Source organism: Lytechinus pictus, chromosome 12 (genome assembly GCF_037042905.1).
Source record: "Lytechinus pictus isolate F3 Inbred chromosome 12, Lp3.0, whole genome shotgun sequence".
NCBI classification, from domain to species: Eukaryota; Metazoa; Echinodermata; class Echinoidea; order Temnopleuroida; family Toxopneustidae; genus Lytechinus; species Lytechinus pictus.
The window spans coordinates 9,246,285-9,257,655 of NC_087256.1; the positions used below are offsets into that span (position 1 = coordinate 9,246,285).

Below are 11,371 nucleotides of genomic sequence, written 5' to 3' on the forward strand. Positions count from 1 at the left end.
CCGAGAATGGAATCGCCTTTTTTCATAATAATGTACAGACGCTCAGTGGGCCTTATCATCCGAGCGCAAAGATAATGCAAACTCGACAACAATTATGATTGTCCAATATTGAGCCCTTTGTGGCATTTAAAAAACGAACTCTTCTTTGTCCAATCTTAAAACACTTTGTCACATTTATTGAGAGGAAGAGGAGATTAACCAAAGCCTTGATCTTGGTTCCCTCAATTCCATCTCTTTGTTCAAAACATTGACCACTGTACCTCGAGCCAGCTGACGGCCCGTTCTTATTTACTAATCCTCCAATAACAGGAATAAAGGAGTGAAAGGGAGGTTTATGGCGAGGTAATTGATCGAGCTAGTGCTACTAGCGTACCTACGGGGGGCAGAGGGGGCAGACTGTCCCCCTGACGAGTCACAACCACTGATCAGTGGTCACAACCCATGCAAGGGACATATCCCTGCCCCCCCCCCCCCTGACGAGTCCTGAAGACCTTTTTTTTTTTTTTTTTGGTTGTCAAATTTTTTTCTGGTACGAAATCCTTTATTTGTGGTTGAAAACCTTTTTTTTTTTTTTTTTCCATTTTTTTTGCTGACGAATTTGCCCCCCCCCCCTGTGGAAAATCCTAGGTACGCCACTGGCTATAGTGCTTAAACATAATTACTTGCAATATACAAGTTCATCCCTCCCGTATGGTCCCTTTGTTTCGAGGACAAGCGGCACGCGACCATTGTAGCCAATATTCTTTTGATCGGGAGGCATATAATTCTGATTACGTAACTATCTGTGGTAATGGAACATGCTGTGTCTAGCCGTTGGCCTACCATCTCTGTCCATGGTCAAACAAAGACCTGAAAACAACGAGTTTAGTTGAGTTTAAACACAAATCAAATGAAAATTAATTTAATAGGAAGAGCATAATATAACCACATTTTACTTTTTGAGAGAGAAAGAGAAAAGGGAGTATCACTTAATATATATATATATATATATATATATATAATTATTACGGGGTATGATGCAATGGGGTAATACATGCGTGTTATACCTTATTCATCTAAGCTTTATACCCTTTCATTTTATGGTGACTGAAAGAAATGCCGCCGGATATTTTTTTATGAATTCCTATTGGAGGAGTAATAAGTGGACCACCATGAACTTGGGGGGGGGGGGGGGGGCAGGTGGGATTAATGGGTACGTGATCAGGACAAAACAATGAAAAATGTCAGAATCGCAAAAAAAATTTGGATAGTCGTCTGAAAATAAAAAATTCAGTGCATGGGTGAATGCGATTTTGTCCTTTTTTTTTTATTTCAGGTGTTTTTTTTACTAAACATTTTTCATTCTTCCTAATTCAATCTGTTTATTTCTTCGAACTAAAATATTCTGGTGTAGCATGAACGATCTGTAAAGGGAATAAGGCGATGTAGAAAAAATATTTTGAATAAAATCATCTTATGGCGGGGAAATTTACTGCTGTTTTTTTGGGGGGGCGTCTCCGGGGTCGTCTACATTCAGATATGGTTATCAATATTCCTTGACTTGGAATTCTGTATTTATAACTTTACGATCTTCACCTGAAATTGGGGAACAAGTAAACAAAAAAAAACGCGAACCAAATAGCAACAAAATTTGATCATTCTCTCTCTGTCAAGTCGCTTTCTTTTAGAAAAGATATCATGTATTGTGTGGAAAATAATTGCGTTACCGGCATTTCGTGTGTGTGTGTCTTGTGTGTGCGCCATTTACGCTGTAGTGCCGTACGTGAATGAATGCGGTTTGCCTGGACCTCCTGCCTGCCTGTCCGCGAAATCCTGATGCCGGGTGCTGGCGAACAACTTCACCTAGATCGAGCTCGTCATATTACAGCGAACATTAGGGTAAGGTAGACGCTGGATCTCCCCCGAGCGCGTTCGGCATATATGTGCTGGATTCCCGTATTGCCTTTGGAATTTGGGTTTAACGGCGGAGGATTGAACCAGAAAGACGACATTAATGCGACATCTATAAAGATCTCAGTCGGTAGGAGACCAAAAGGCACAAGGGTGAGACTATCCTGCTGTCTTTTTTTCTGCATTAGATGGGGGATATAGGCAGATACGACATTGAAATTCCGTATTCGAGAACTTTATCACCACCGGAATTGTATTCGAATCTGGACAAGCTGTCTTTGTATTCTCCAGGCTCTCCTACGATGCAAGATGACATGTTGCTTGACAAGAGTGCAGGAAAACTGCCTATGCAGCAGCTATCTCCCAACCCTGACCAAAGTTCAGATAACTCAGAAGATTATTCACAAAGTTCCAAGACAAAGTCCGGAGACTCGAGTCCTCTAACTGTACCAGATAAGAGTCGAGCACACCCGCAAATTGATCACACATCAATAACATCTGCTTTGTTACAGCAGCAGCATCACCATCAACTTCAGCAGCAGCAACAGCGGCAACATCATCAACAGCAGCAACAACAACAGCAACAACAACAGCAACAACAGCAGCAGCAACAACAACAACAGCATCTTGGTCTTCATCCTCACCAACCTGTCAGTTTGAGCCAGTTGCACCAACAAGAATCAGCCAACAGTGTTATCAGCAGTAACACAGCTGCAGTTTCCAGTGTATTCAATACCCCTAGTTTTTGGTCAACTGCAAATAATTCAGATGAAACTTTCTTTCAGAACATCCCTGCAATGAATGGGGCAATGCACCAGTTTCAGAATTTCCCTCTAAATTCTTCTCCCTTATTCAGTCCGACACTTTCTCCTCAAGCCCAGCTCAACATGCAGCAGGCGGCTCATAGACGCAGTCTACCGCCTCAGCCTAGCACTCCCCAGCAGAACCTGTTCCCCACATCAAGCCAGCTTCAGCAGGCACAGCTACAAGCTGGAAACCTCCTCCTGGCAAACAAGCATTTGAGTTGGAATGCTGGTCAACCAACATCTTGGAACACTGCTGCACAACAGAGCTTGCAGCAGCAACAGTCTAACCCATGGGGCACGGTCGGATCACCTTCGTCAGCTGCCCAGAACCATCATCGTCGATCGATGCCACCACTTTCAACCCCAACTGTTAGCCAGTCAACACCAAGCCCTAACTCTCTTGGGTTATCACCTAACAAGATAAAGGCCACCAGCAACCCCATCATCTCTCCTCCCAAGTTCCATCGCAGTACTTCTCTCCCTGGAAAGAGCTTCTCACAGCCTCATCTGCCTTCAACTGCAGGATCTCACCCCACCCATCAGGGACAGCAGCAGCAGAGGCAGAGCTATGACTTTGGTAGAGATGTTGGAGGAGATGCTACTCAGGCAACCCAGAATGGCACTCAGAATGGAACTCACCATCTCTCGAATAGCACACTGTTTCCATTCCAGGTGAGGTTTTGTTTTTGTTGCTTCCAGTTTTCTCATTCTTGTTTTATGTTTGTTTTTCATTTTGATTTCTTTTTTCTTTTGTTCTAATTGATGGATTGACAATGATAATTTCCTTCTTGATAGCTCCATTGTGATTGCTAATGTTAATGTTATTTATTTCGATAATTGATTTGTTTCTGATGATTGGGCACTTTATTTGCATTTATATTCCAGTATTACAAACAAAGGGAGTACCTTTAGAATCCAATGTCATAATCAATTATGAGAACATGGATACCATCTGTAGTATTACTATTAGAATGAGGCATCACACAACGAGAGTACGAGACATTATCATATCTATAATCAATGAATGACATGTCACATTGGATTCTAAAGGTAAGCCCCCCAAAAGGCACCACTTTTCCTTAAAAAATAAATTTCAAATAACATGGGGATATCATCTGGCACTATGTTGATTTCAGAAATGGAGTAGAAATTTTAAGAAAAGCAATATTTCATTTTATTCATTTCATTTATTTCCATATTCAATTAAAAACAAACATAATCATCAAATCACAAACAAGAATATATACATATATATTACATATATATCACATACAGAAAAAAAAAACATGTAAAGTGAGAGAAGGCTATATTTTTTTGCATACATATAAAAAACTGCATAACAAATTGAAATATGGTGGAAACACCAAAAGCCTCTTTAGAGACATGGAAAAAATACAGTGTACAATTCATTGAGAGTTTAATATGCATCTAAAACTGCCATTTTGAAGCAACATTGCCAATTTGAGGAGTGCCATGGAAACTAAAATTCATACTTTTTCACAATTTCACAACTTTCTATTTTATTATATTTTTTGGGTAGTTTGAGCGAGTACAGTAGTGTGCAGCATTAGCAGTTGTATTGACCTACGTGTACGTGTAGGCCCGTGTGTACATGACTTGAGTCGTACAAAATTACAAACTGGTGGAGACTTGGGGAGAAGGGTGAACAGTTCAATCAAGCAACAGAAATAGAAAAATCCCTTTTCTGCACTTTCATCCATACCATATCTCTGATTTGATGATAAGTTTCATTTCCTGTCTAGCAATAAATAGCCCTACAATACAGTTTACATACACTGTATAGCCCTACAATACAATTTATACAAGCATATGGTCATCTTCTCATCCATTCAATCATGTAGCCTACCTTATAATGTATGCAGATTAAATCACAGAGTGATTTAATCTGCACCTACATGTATGTAGTTACACATGTACATGTACCTGGACATTTTGAAATTGCATTACAATCCAAAGGCCGTATAAATAGTAATATTAAAGAAAAGCCTTCATTGTATAGGCATATGTACTGCAACGTAAACCAGTCTATACATGTACATACATGTACCTGTACATGTAGAACTTCAGCGTGCATAAAATACTATAGGTTTATTGTATGCATTGTAGGCTAATAATAGTTAACAATGTGCATGGTAAACAATGCTTGCAACAATATGTTTGTATTGCTATTGCACAGTGTATTGTACAGGTTATTATGCAATTTAGGGTTCCTTTTTAATACCAGCAGGGTTTTTTTTGTTTTGTTAAAACACCCTTTTGTTTACCAAGTTTCTGTGGCCTGTGGTGAGCTCTTTCTTTGTTTCAACACATGTGAACAAAAACAGATGATAATTTTCCCAAGGGTTTTTTCTTATTTCAAAGATCGAGATACAATGCATGAATGCACATAATATGGGCCCTTATAGTTAATCACCTAATGGGTTACTTGTATTAAGGGATCAAAGGAAAGATACATGTAGCAAAATATTTTAGGGTTATAGGGGGAGGGGGATTCTGCATAGAAGTGAATAAAAGTTGTCACAATGAGTTGAAGTTCATAATTACATGGATATATCCATATGAATGAAAAAATCCTATGAAATATGCTTCCAGTACTATTTTGATGGATAGTTACCATTTTACAGCATTTATAATCAACCATGCAAATCTCTATTGACAGTTCACTATAAAATTGAAGTAAAGTCCCAGTTTGAAATTTTTTAACCAGGTCGTGCATGCAGAAATTAATACCAGGCCTAAAGCTTTGCCAGTGCATTCCTTGTGCATTCTTTTTGTGCAGTGTGCTGTTTGCTTGTCAGGGGTTTTCAACTACAACAAGGCACGCATCTCTTTGCTTAGACGAATACCAAGACAAGCATCCAGAGAATGTAACATTCCAAGCAAGCTTTCATTTTGGCATTTGAGGACAACTACTGAGCTAGAAATTCAGTTATATTCCTACCCAGCATCTTCTGTTGCCCATGTGTACAAAGAAACTTTGCTTTGTTAGATTTGAACAAAGCATATTTTCATTTGGGCCTACATAGTTCCAAATTCAGTTTTTGTATAAAAAATCTTACACAAATCAATCTAATTTTCATCAATAAAATCTTCCCATGGAATTGTCAAACTTGTTCCCAGCATTTCTTTTGTAGTCATCTCTATATGGTTTGATTTTACCTCCCATGTTTTTTTTTTACTTGATAATTTTGCTTAACTTTCTATAATTTCTTACATTGATATCATTCTAATTTGCAGGCTAATTTTTCTAGGCAACATACATGTAGATATATGTTCGCTCATGTATGCTTTTGGTTGGTGGCCATCATGGCTAATTACTAGATTAACCAGATTCAGCAAACCTATCACTATCCTGTTTGGCTTGTGATTTATTTCCGAAACATGAAGCAATGCCTCTGTAAACCCCTGAATCCAATTTTCCTTGCGCGATTTCTGGGAAAGTAACGTGGGAGTTGCAATGAGAGGGCAAAGTAGCAACAAGCAATTGAAAGGGAGCAAAGGAAACACAGTCATATAGGTAAAGTTGGAGTGATTAACATCTAAACAGAATGCATCATGAGTTAGTTGTTGAGGATGTACCTCATAATGAGGGGACATATAAAGGGGAAAGAAGGATAATACATGTTGTATTGGGGAGCTTACAATTTTCATCAGGTTTGAGGGTAAGGCAGGATGAGCTATTTATAATGAACAAGACAAAGCAGTATACCTTCCCCAAAGATGCAAAGTCCCTATAGGTAATGATAAACAAAAAAGTACACTTCGGTCTGTACTATAGTCCTACATGCACACCTACATGTATATGTATCTCATGAAAATGAACCAAGGTGCAGACATTGATCTGACAATTGTAAGGGCACCCTGAGTATTGCAACAGTGGAGAGGAACAAACTCGGGGGACTCCCCACCCCAAAATTATAAATAAATGAATTTAAACAACAAATATGTTTAAACAAAAAACTAATAAAAAATTATAGAAAATTATCAGAAATGAATACAGTTAACCCATTACTTTGAACCCTGAATTAATTGTGACTGTCATGACTATAACTCTTGAATTATTTAGGTATTATCGGCAAAATGAAAGAACAGATGACATTTGAATAAATAATCTCTTATTCTCATGATTCGAGCCTAGCCATCAGCCATGTCAGCGGCACCTAACTCTGCTTGTACCCGGCCCGGCTGATGTTGTTAAGCTTCCTGTACTAATGATATTCTCAAATTTTGTCTCAAATTACTGCTTTGATGGAAGTAAAATTCAACAATAGCTTACGCATGGTCCGTATATGCCAAACCGTGGCGTGTATTATCGCACGAGCCTCCTTGGTAGGGTAGTATATTTTGGTCATTTTTTTATGCTAAAACCTTATGAAAGCCAATCATTGACGAAATTATAAACTGAAGTTATCGACTGAATATCTCTAAAATAACGTCATTTTTAAAGGTCACCTGATAACTAAAACCATTGCTTTTCGAATCACATGTCTTGAAGCCATTATTCCGGCTTTTCGGGTATATGCGCATTTAATGATTAAGCCGGTATTCCGGCTTTTCGGGTTCAAAGGGTTAAACATGCAGTTACACTGTATGTTCTGTCTAAATTGTACATATTGGTACAACTACAAGAAGTGTCTCCATCATACATGTACATTAACAGCAGACAGCAGTATCTAAAGAGTAAGACCCCCAAAATTAAAAGTAACATGTACGTAAATTTTTTTCCTTCAAATTATCAGAAAATATACTGACACTGTGATACATGTCTGATCCAATCAGTATTCTTTTAAAAATTCAGGATGAAAGAGATTATAATGTACACGTACACCTTTAATACAGTATACATGTAGTACCTAGTACATGTACTGTATTATGAATTTGATACATGATCATTTAAATTTCACTGTTTTTGCACATGTATCTGTATTTACTTTGTCAAGAAGATTATTAAAATGCATTGAATGTACGTGTAGATTGTCTTTTGATTTTTTTTTTCGTATTTGTTATAATATCTATATAATACGGTATCTGTTATTTTTTTTGTACAGGATAACCCTGGTCATCAGACACAGAACACTGGCATGGACCATCTGAAACTGGCCTCCCTGGAACATCAGCTATTTGACATCATGCGTGGCACAGACCAACCTTCAATGGAATTCAATGCACGTGGTACATGTGAGTATCTGCCCAGTTGCGTGTGGTGTTGCTCCTTGGTCATGCACATTTGTTTACATCTCGGCTTTATACATGTACAGATATTTAGACTGTACATGTATAACTATTGAAATGGTGGATGCATGTTAGCTGATTTCTGAAGCGTTAATCAACTTACATGTTCATGTACACTGTAGCATGCTGTAAAATCTATGAAGTATGAGTGACAGTGTACATGTACTCCAAACATGTGAGCATGCATCGCAAATTGGTCTTCACTCAATCACAGAGAAGTGGAAAAGTACAGTGTGTGTACATTGTAAATGTACACACTTAGATTTACAGGTCACTATTTCTATGAAGTGCCCAGGGTGACAAAAATTGATGACAATTAGAAACAAATATTTTGTAACCCAATCGGAATCGTTGATCTGAATTGTTGGTTATTTATCTGCTCCAAACTGGTGATGGCGAATTTCCATATTGTTGTATACTACTTAAAAAACCACATAAATTCTATGCACAATTTGAATCTGTTGGTATGTTTTGTTTGTCCTCGCCACCTTACCATTGGGGTTCATCATTTGTATGTTAGTCTGAGAGTTGCACGTGCCAGACAATTTACCACTTTCCTGTGCCCTTAATGATTGCTTCTGCCTACTCATATTTAGTCACAGGAATGAGGGGGGTTTAGGTACCGTGGTAGGTTTTTCCTGGGATAGAAATGGAGCAACAAACCGTGCAGTACACAGGCTCAATGGGCCCATTTCCATCAGCCAGAGTTGGCAAATTATCCTGCTATTTCTTATCCCAATCAAAACATTTCAAATCTAATGATGTTACACCTGAATATCTAGGCGTTATTGTGGGAAATTTCATTTATTTCATCAGGAGCAGCCCATGTAGTACATCCTCAGGCCCGGGGGTGGGGGGGGGGGGGGAAGGGGCACTCAGTATATAATGCGTGGTGGGTATGTAGGGACAGTGATTTTCCGCGATCACGGAAAACTGACGGAAATCACGGAAAAGGCATTTTGAAACGGAAAGTTGCATTTCAAATGGAAAATCACAGAAAACATATTTTTCCTCAAAAATACACAGAACAGCAATAGAAATTACTCAAAATCTTAACAAATATGAATATTAAATGGCCACAAAACCCCAGAAAACACGATCTCACTTCGCTACAATCATGACAATTCACACATCGTGACTGCACTCGACTTCATCTCACTCGCCGCCCGTACCCGGCACCAGCCCGGGCGGGGTTGTATTGGGCTTATCGAAAACATTCACATGCACACGCTTGATTTCAACAACACGGTCGTGTGTTGCTGCCCTCTATGTTCAAAGATGTAACAGCATGATATCGGGGTCTTGAAATCCAAAATGGCAGATAGGCGAAACTCGTTGACTGCTGGAAACGATGTCCAAAAAAACCCCAAATTATTGATAAAAATTGATAAAACCGTAAAATAATGCTATTAATTCGGAAGGTGAGCCTGAGGATGTAGTTATGTTAAATACGTTTGTCAAAATATTTTGTGTACCCGCATAGATCCGATTAGAATGGATTCTATTGCGTTGCTGGTACAGTGGCAGATACAAATTTTGACTAGCGCGAGTGTGATATTGCTATTCAATGGGTAAACGGAATTCCCCTTTTTTTATGTACACAAAAAGTCTATGGAGAAACAGAATTTTCTGTTTCTGACATGCTGAAACGGAATTTGAGATTTTCTGAAACGGAAAAGGCAATTTTTTGAAACGGAAAATCACTGTCCCTAGGTATGTGCCGCGGAGGGGACCCCCATTTTTACACTCAAAATTCTGTTCCAAGGCATAGCATTTTTATCTTATTGAGAAAAAGAACAGAGAAAGCCACTCCAAAGCATAGCATTTTCTTCTTATCGAGAAAAAATAAATCTGTTCCAAAGCTTCTCATATTTTTTGTTACGCCGTTCCGGCTGCATTGATCCACTACATTGAGCTGCAATTTTGGTGAAAAGCGGCCGCAGAGAGATGTCCGTCCATCGCCTATGCTCAAGCGCACCCGGTGCCCGTACCACCGGGCTAGCTGCATGCACGTATGCCCGTTCAATAGGGATGCATATGCACTCACACGCAGCAGACCTTCATTTTTGAGGAGCGCGATCACCATGGAAGTCTACATGTGGGACTACATTATTTACCGAGTGTAAGTTCAAATCAGAGTTGGGAAAGAAGTGAATATTCTTCATTTTTCTGATAGTTTTCAACTATATCAAAATAATTTCAAGGAATTATGGAAAATAGATGGCCATTTCATGGATTTAAAGATGTAAAATGTGAAATTTTAGCAATTTTTTTTATTTTTTTATTTTTTTTTTAGCAGGAGCGCGATATTTTGTAAACGTATTGACCCAGGCCTAGTTTCACCACAGATTAATTAATAGCTACACAGCTATTGCATATATACGATGTTAATAAAAATCTACAATTTATCATACATGTATTGTATTGAATTGATTTGAGCTCCTCAAGGAGAGCGATTCTGAGGAGCTCAATTGAGCTCCTCAAAAAAATAAGGAGAGCGATTTATTGAGCTCCACAAAATTATAAACATGAAGGACTGACGCAGGCGACCCGTTTTCACAAACATTTTTAGTTCCGAAGCCCGTTCCGAGGACCCTCCTTTTTACAATAAGCCCGCTCCGTTTTTTGTCTCGCCTGCGGCACATACCTACCACTTTTTTGGTCAAGTACCTCCCCCCCCCTGGGTCCTCAGGAAAGCAACATGATAGTTGCGCAACAGGCAATTTTAGATGTACACCCAAGGCAATCACAATAGGTTGTTTCAAACCGTGTTGATCACAAGAATCCTGTTTAATTACGAAAACTTTTTCAGGCTAAAAAATACCGATAATTTATTTACGCATTCACACCGCCCTGAATCATACCCTTTAGGGAAAGTTCTTGAAGTTATGAGCATGCACAGTATGGTCTGATAAGCAGGCAAGGCGCGATATTCAAAATCGCTAGCTCAGCAGCAACCAACAGTGCCCACGCCCAGTACATGCTGGGCTAAGAAAGTTCCTGTAATTTGCTTTCATGCTGCTGAAATACCTGCGACCTTGGAAAAATCCCTGAGAAAGTTTTCGTAAATTTGACAAGTACCTACTATTTAGCGGGTATTTTCTTTTGGAGATACATGTATTACGTGTAAATTCCTTTCTCACTGCCAAAATACCTGGAACTGACAAACTTTGAGGCGGTCTGAAACCACTTACTGTATTCATTGCCTTTGGTTAATGTGGGCCCTGACTGAAATATTACAAGCCGGAGTCAAACTGGGATTTTTTGTCCAGTAACTAGCAGTTTGGTGACTTAATTCAACTTCACAACTATTGCACGCATACATCAATGGGCCCAAAGGCCAAGGGCCTATGCTCAGACCAGTAGTCCATGGACTGGACACTCACATTGCAAAATTCAATTCTTTATAAAGTCCTTTTTTG

General features: G+C 39.0%; 1 protein-coding gene across 1 annotated transcript; it reads left to right on the top strand.

Annotated features, from left to right (window-relative positions):
- The first annotated feature begins 1,744 nt into the window (after positions 1 to 1,744).
- Positions 1,745 to 11,371, top strand: LOC135156173 (alpha-protein kinase 1-like). Its single transcript, XM_064107789.1, has 2 exons — positions 1,745 to 3,368; positions 7,766 to 11,371. The coding sequence occupies exons 1-2, from the start codon at positions 2,079 to 2,081 to the stop codon at positions 8,003 to 8,005; spliced, it is 1,530 nt and encodes a 509-aa protein (XP_063963859.1). The 5' UTR covers positions 1,745 to 2,078; the 3' UTR covers positions 8,006 to 11,371.

Bases quoted from the DNA above. Each gene is read 5' to 3' on its own strand.
- LOC135156173 (XM_064107789.1), top strand. From the start codon at position 2,079: ATGGGGGATATAGGCAGATACGACATTGAAATTCCGTATTCGAGAACT. The intron at 3,369-7,765 runs GTGAGGTTTTGT...TTTTTTGTACAG, and splicing joins GCACACTGTTTCCATTCCAG to GATAACCCTGGTCATCAGAC.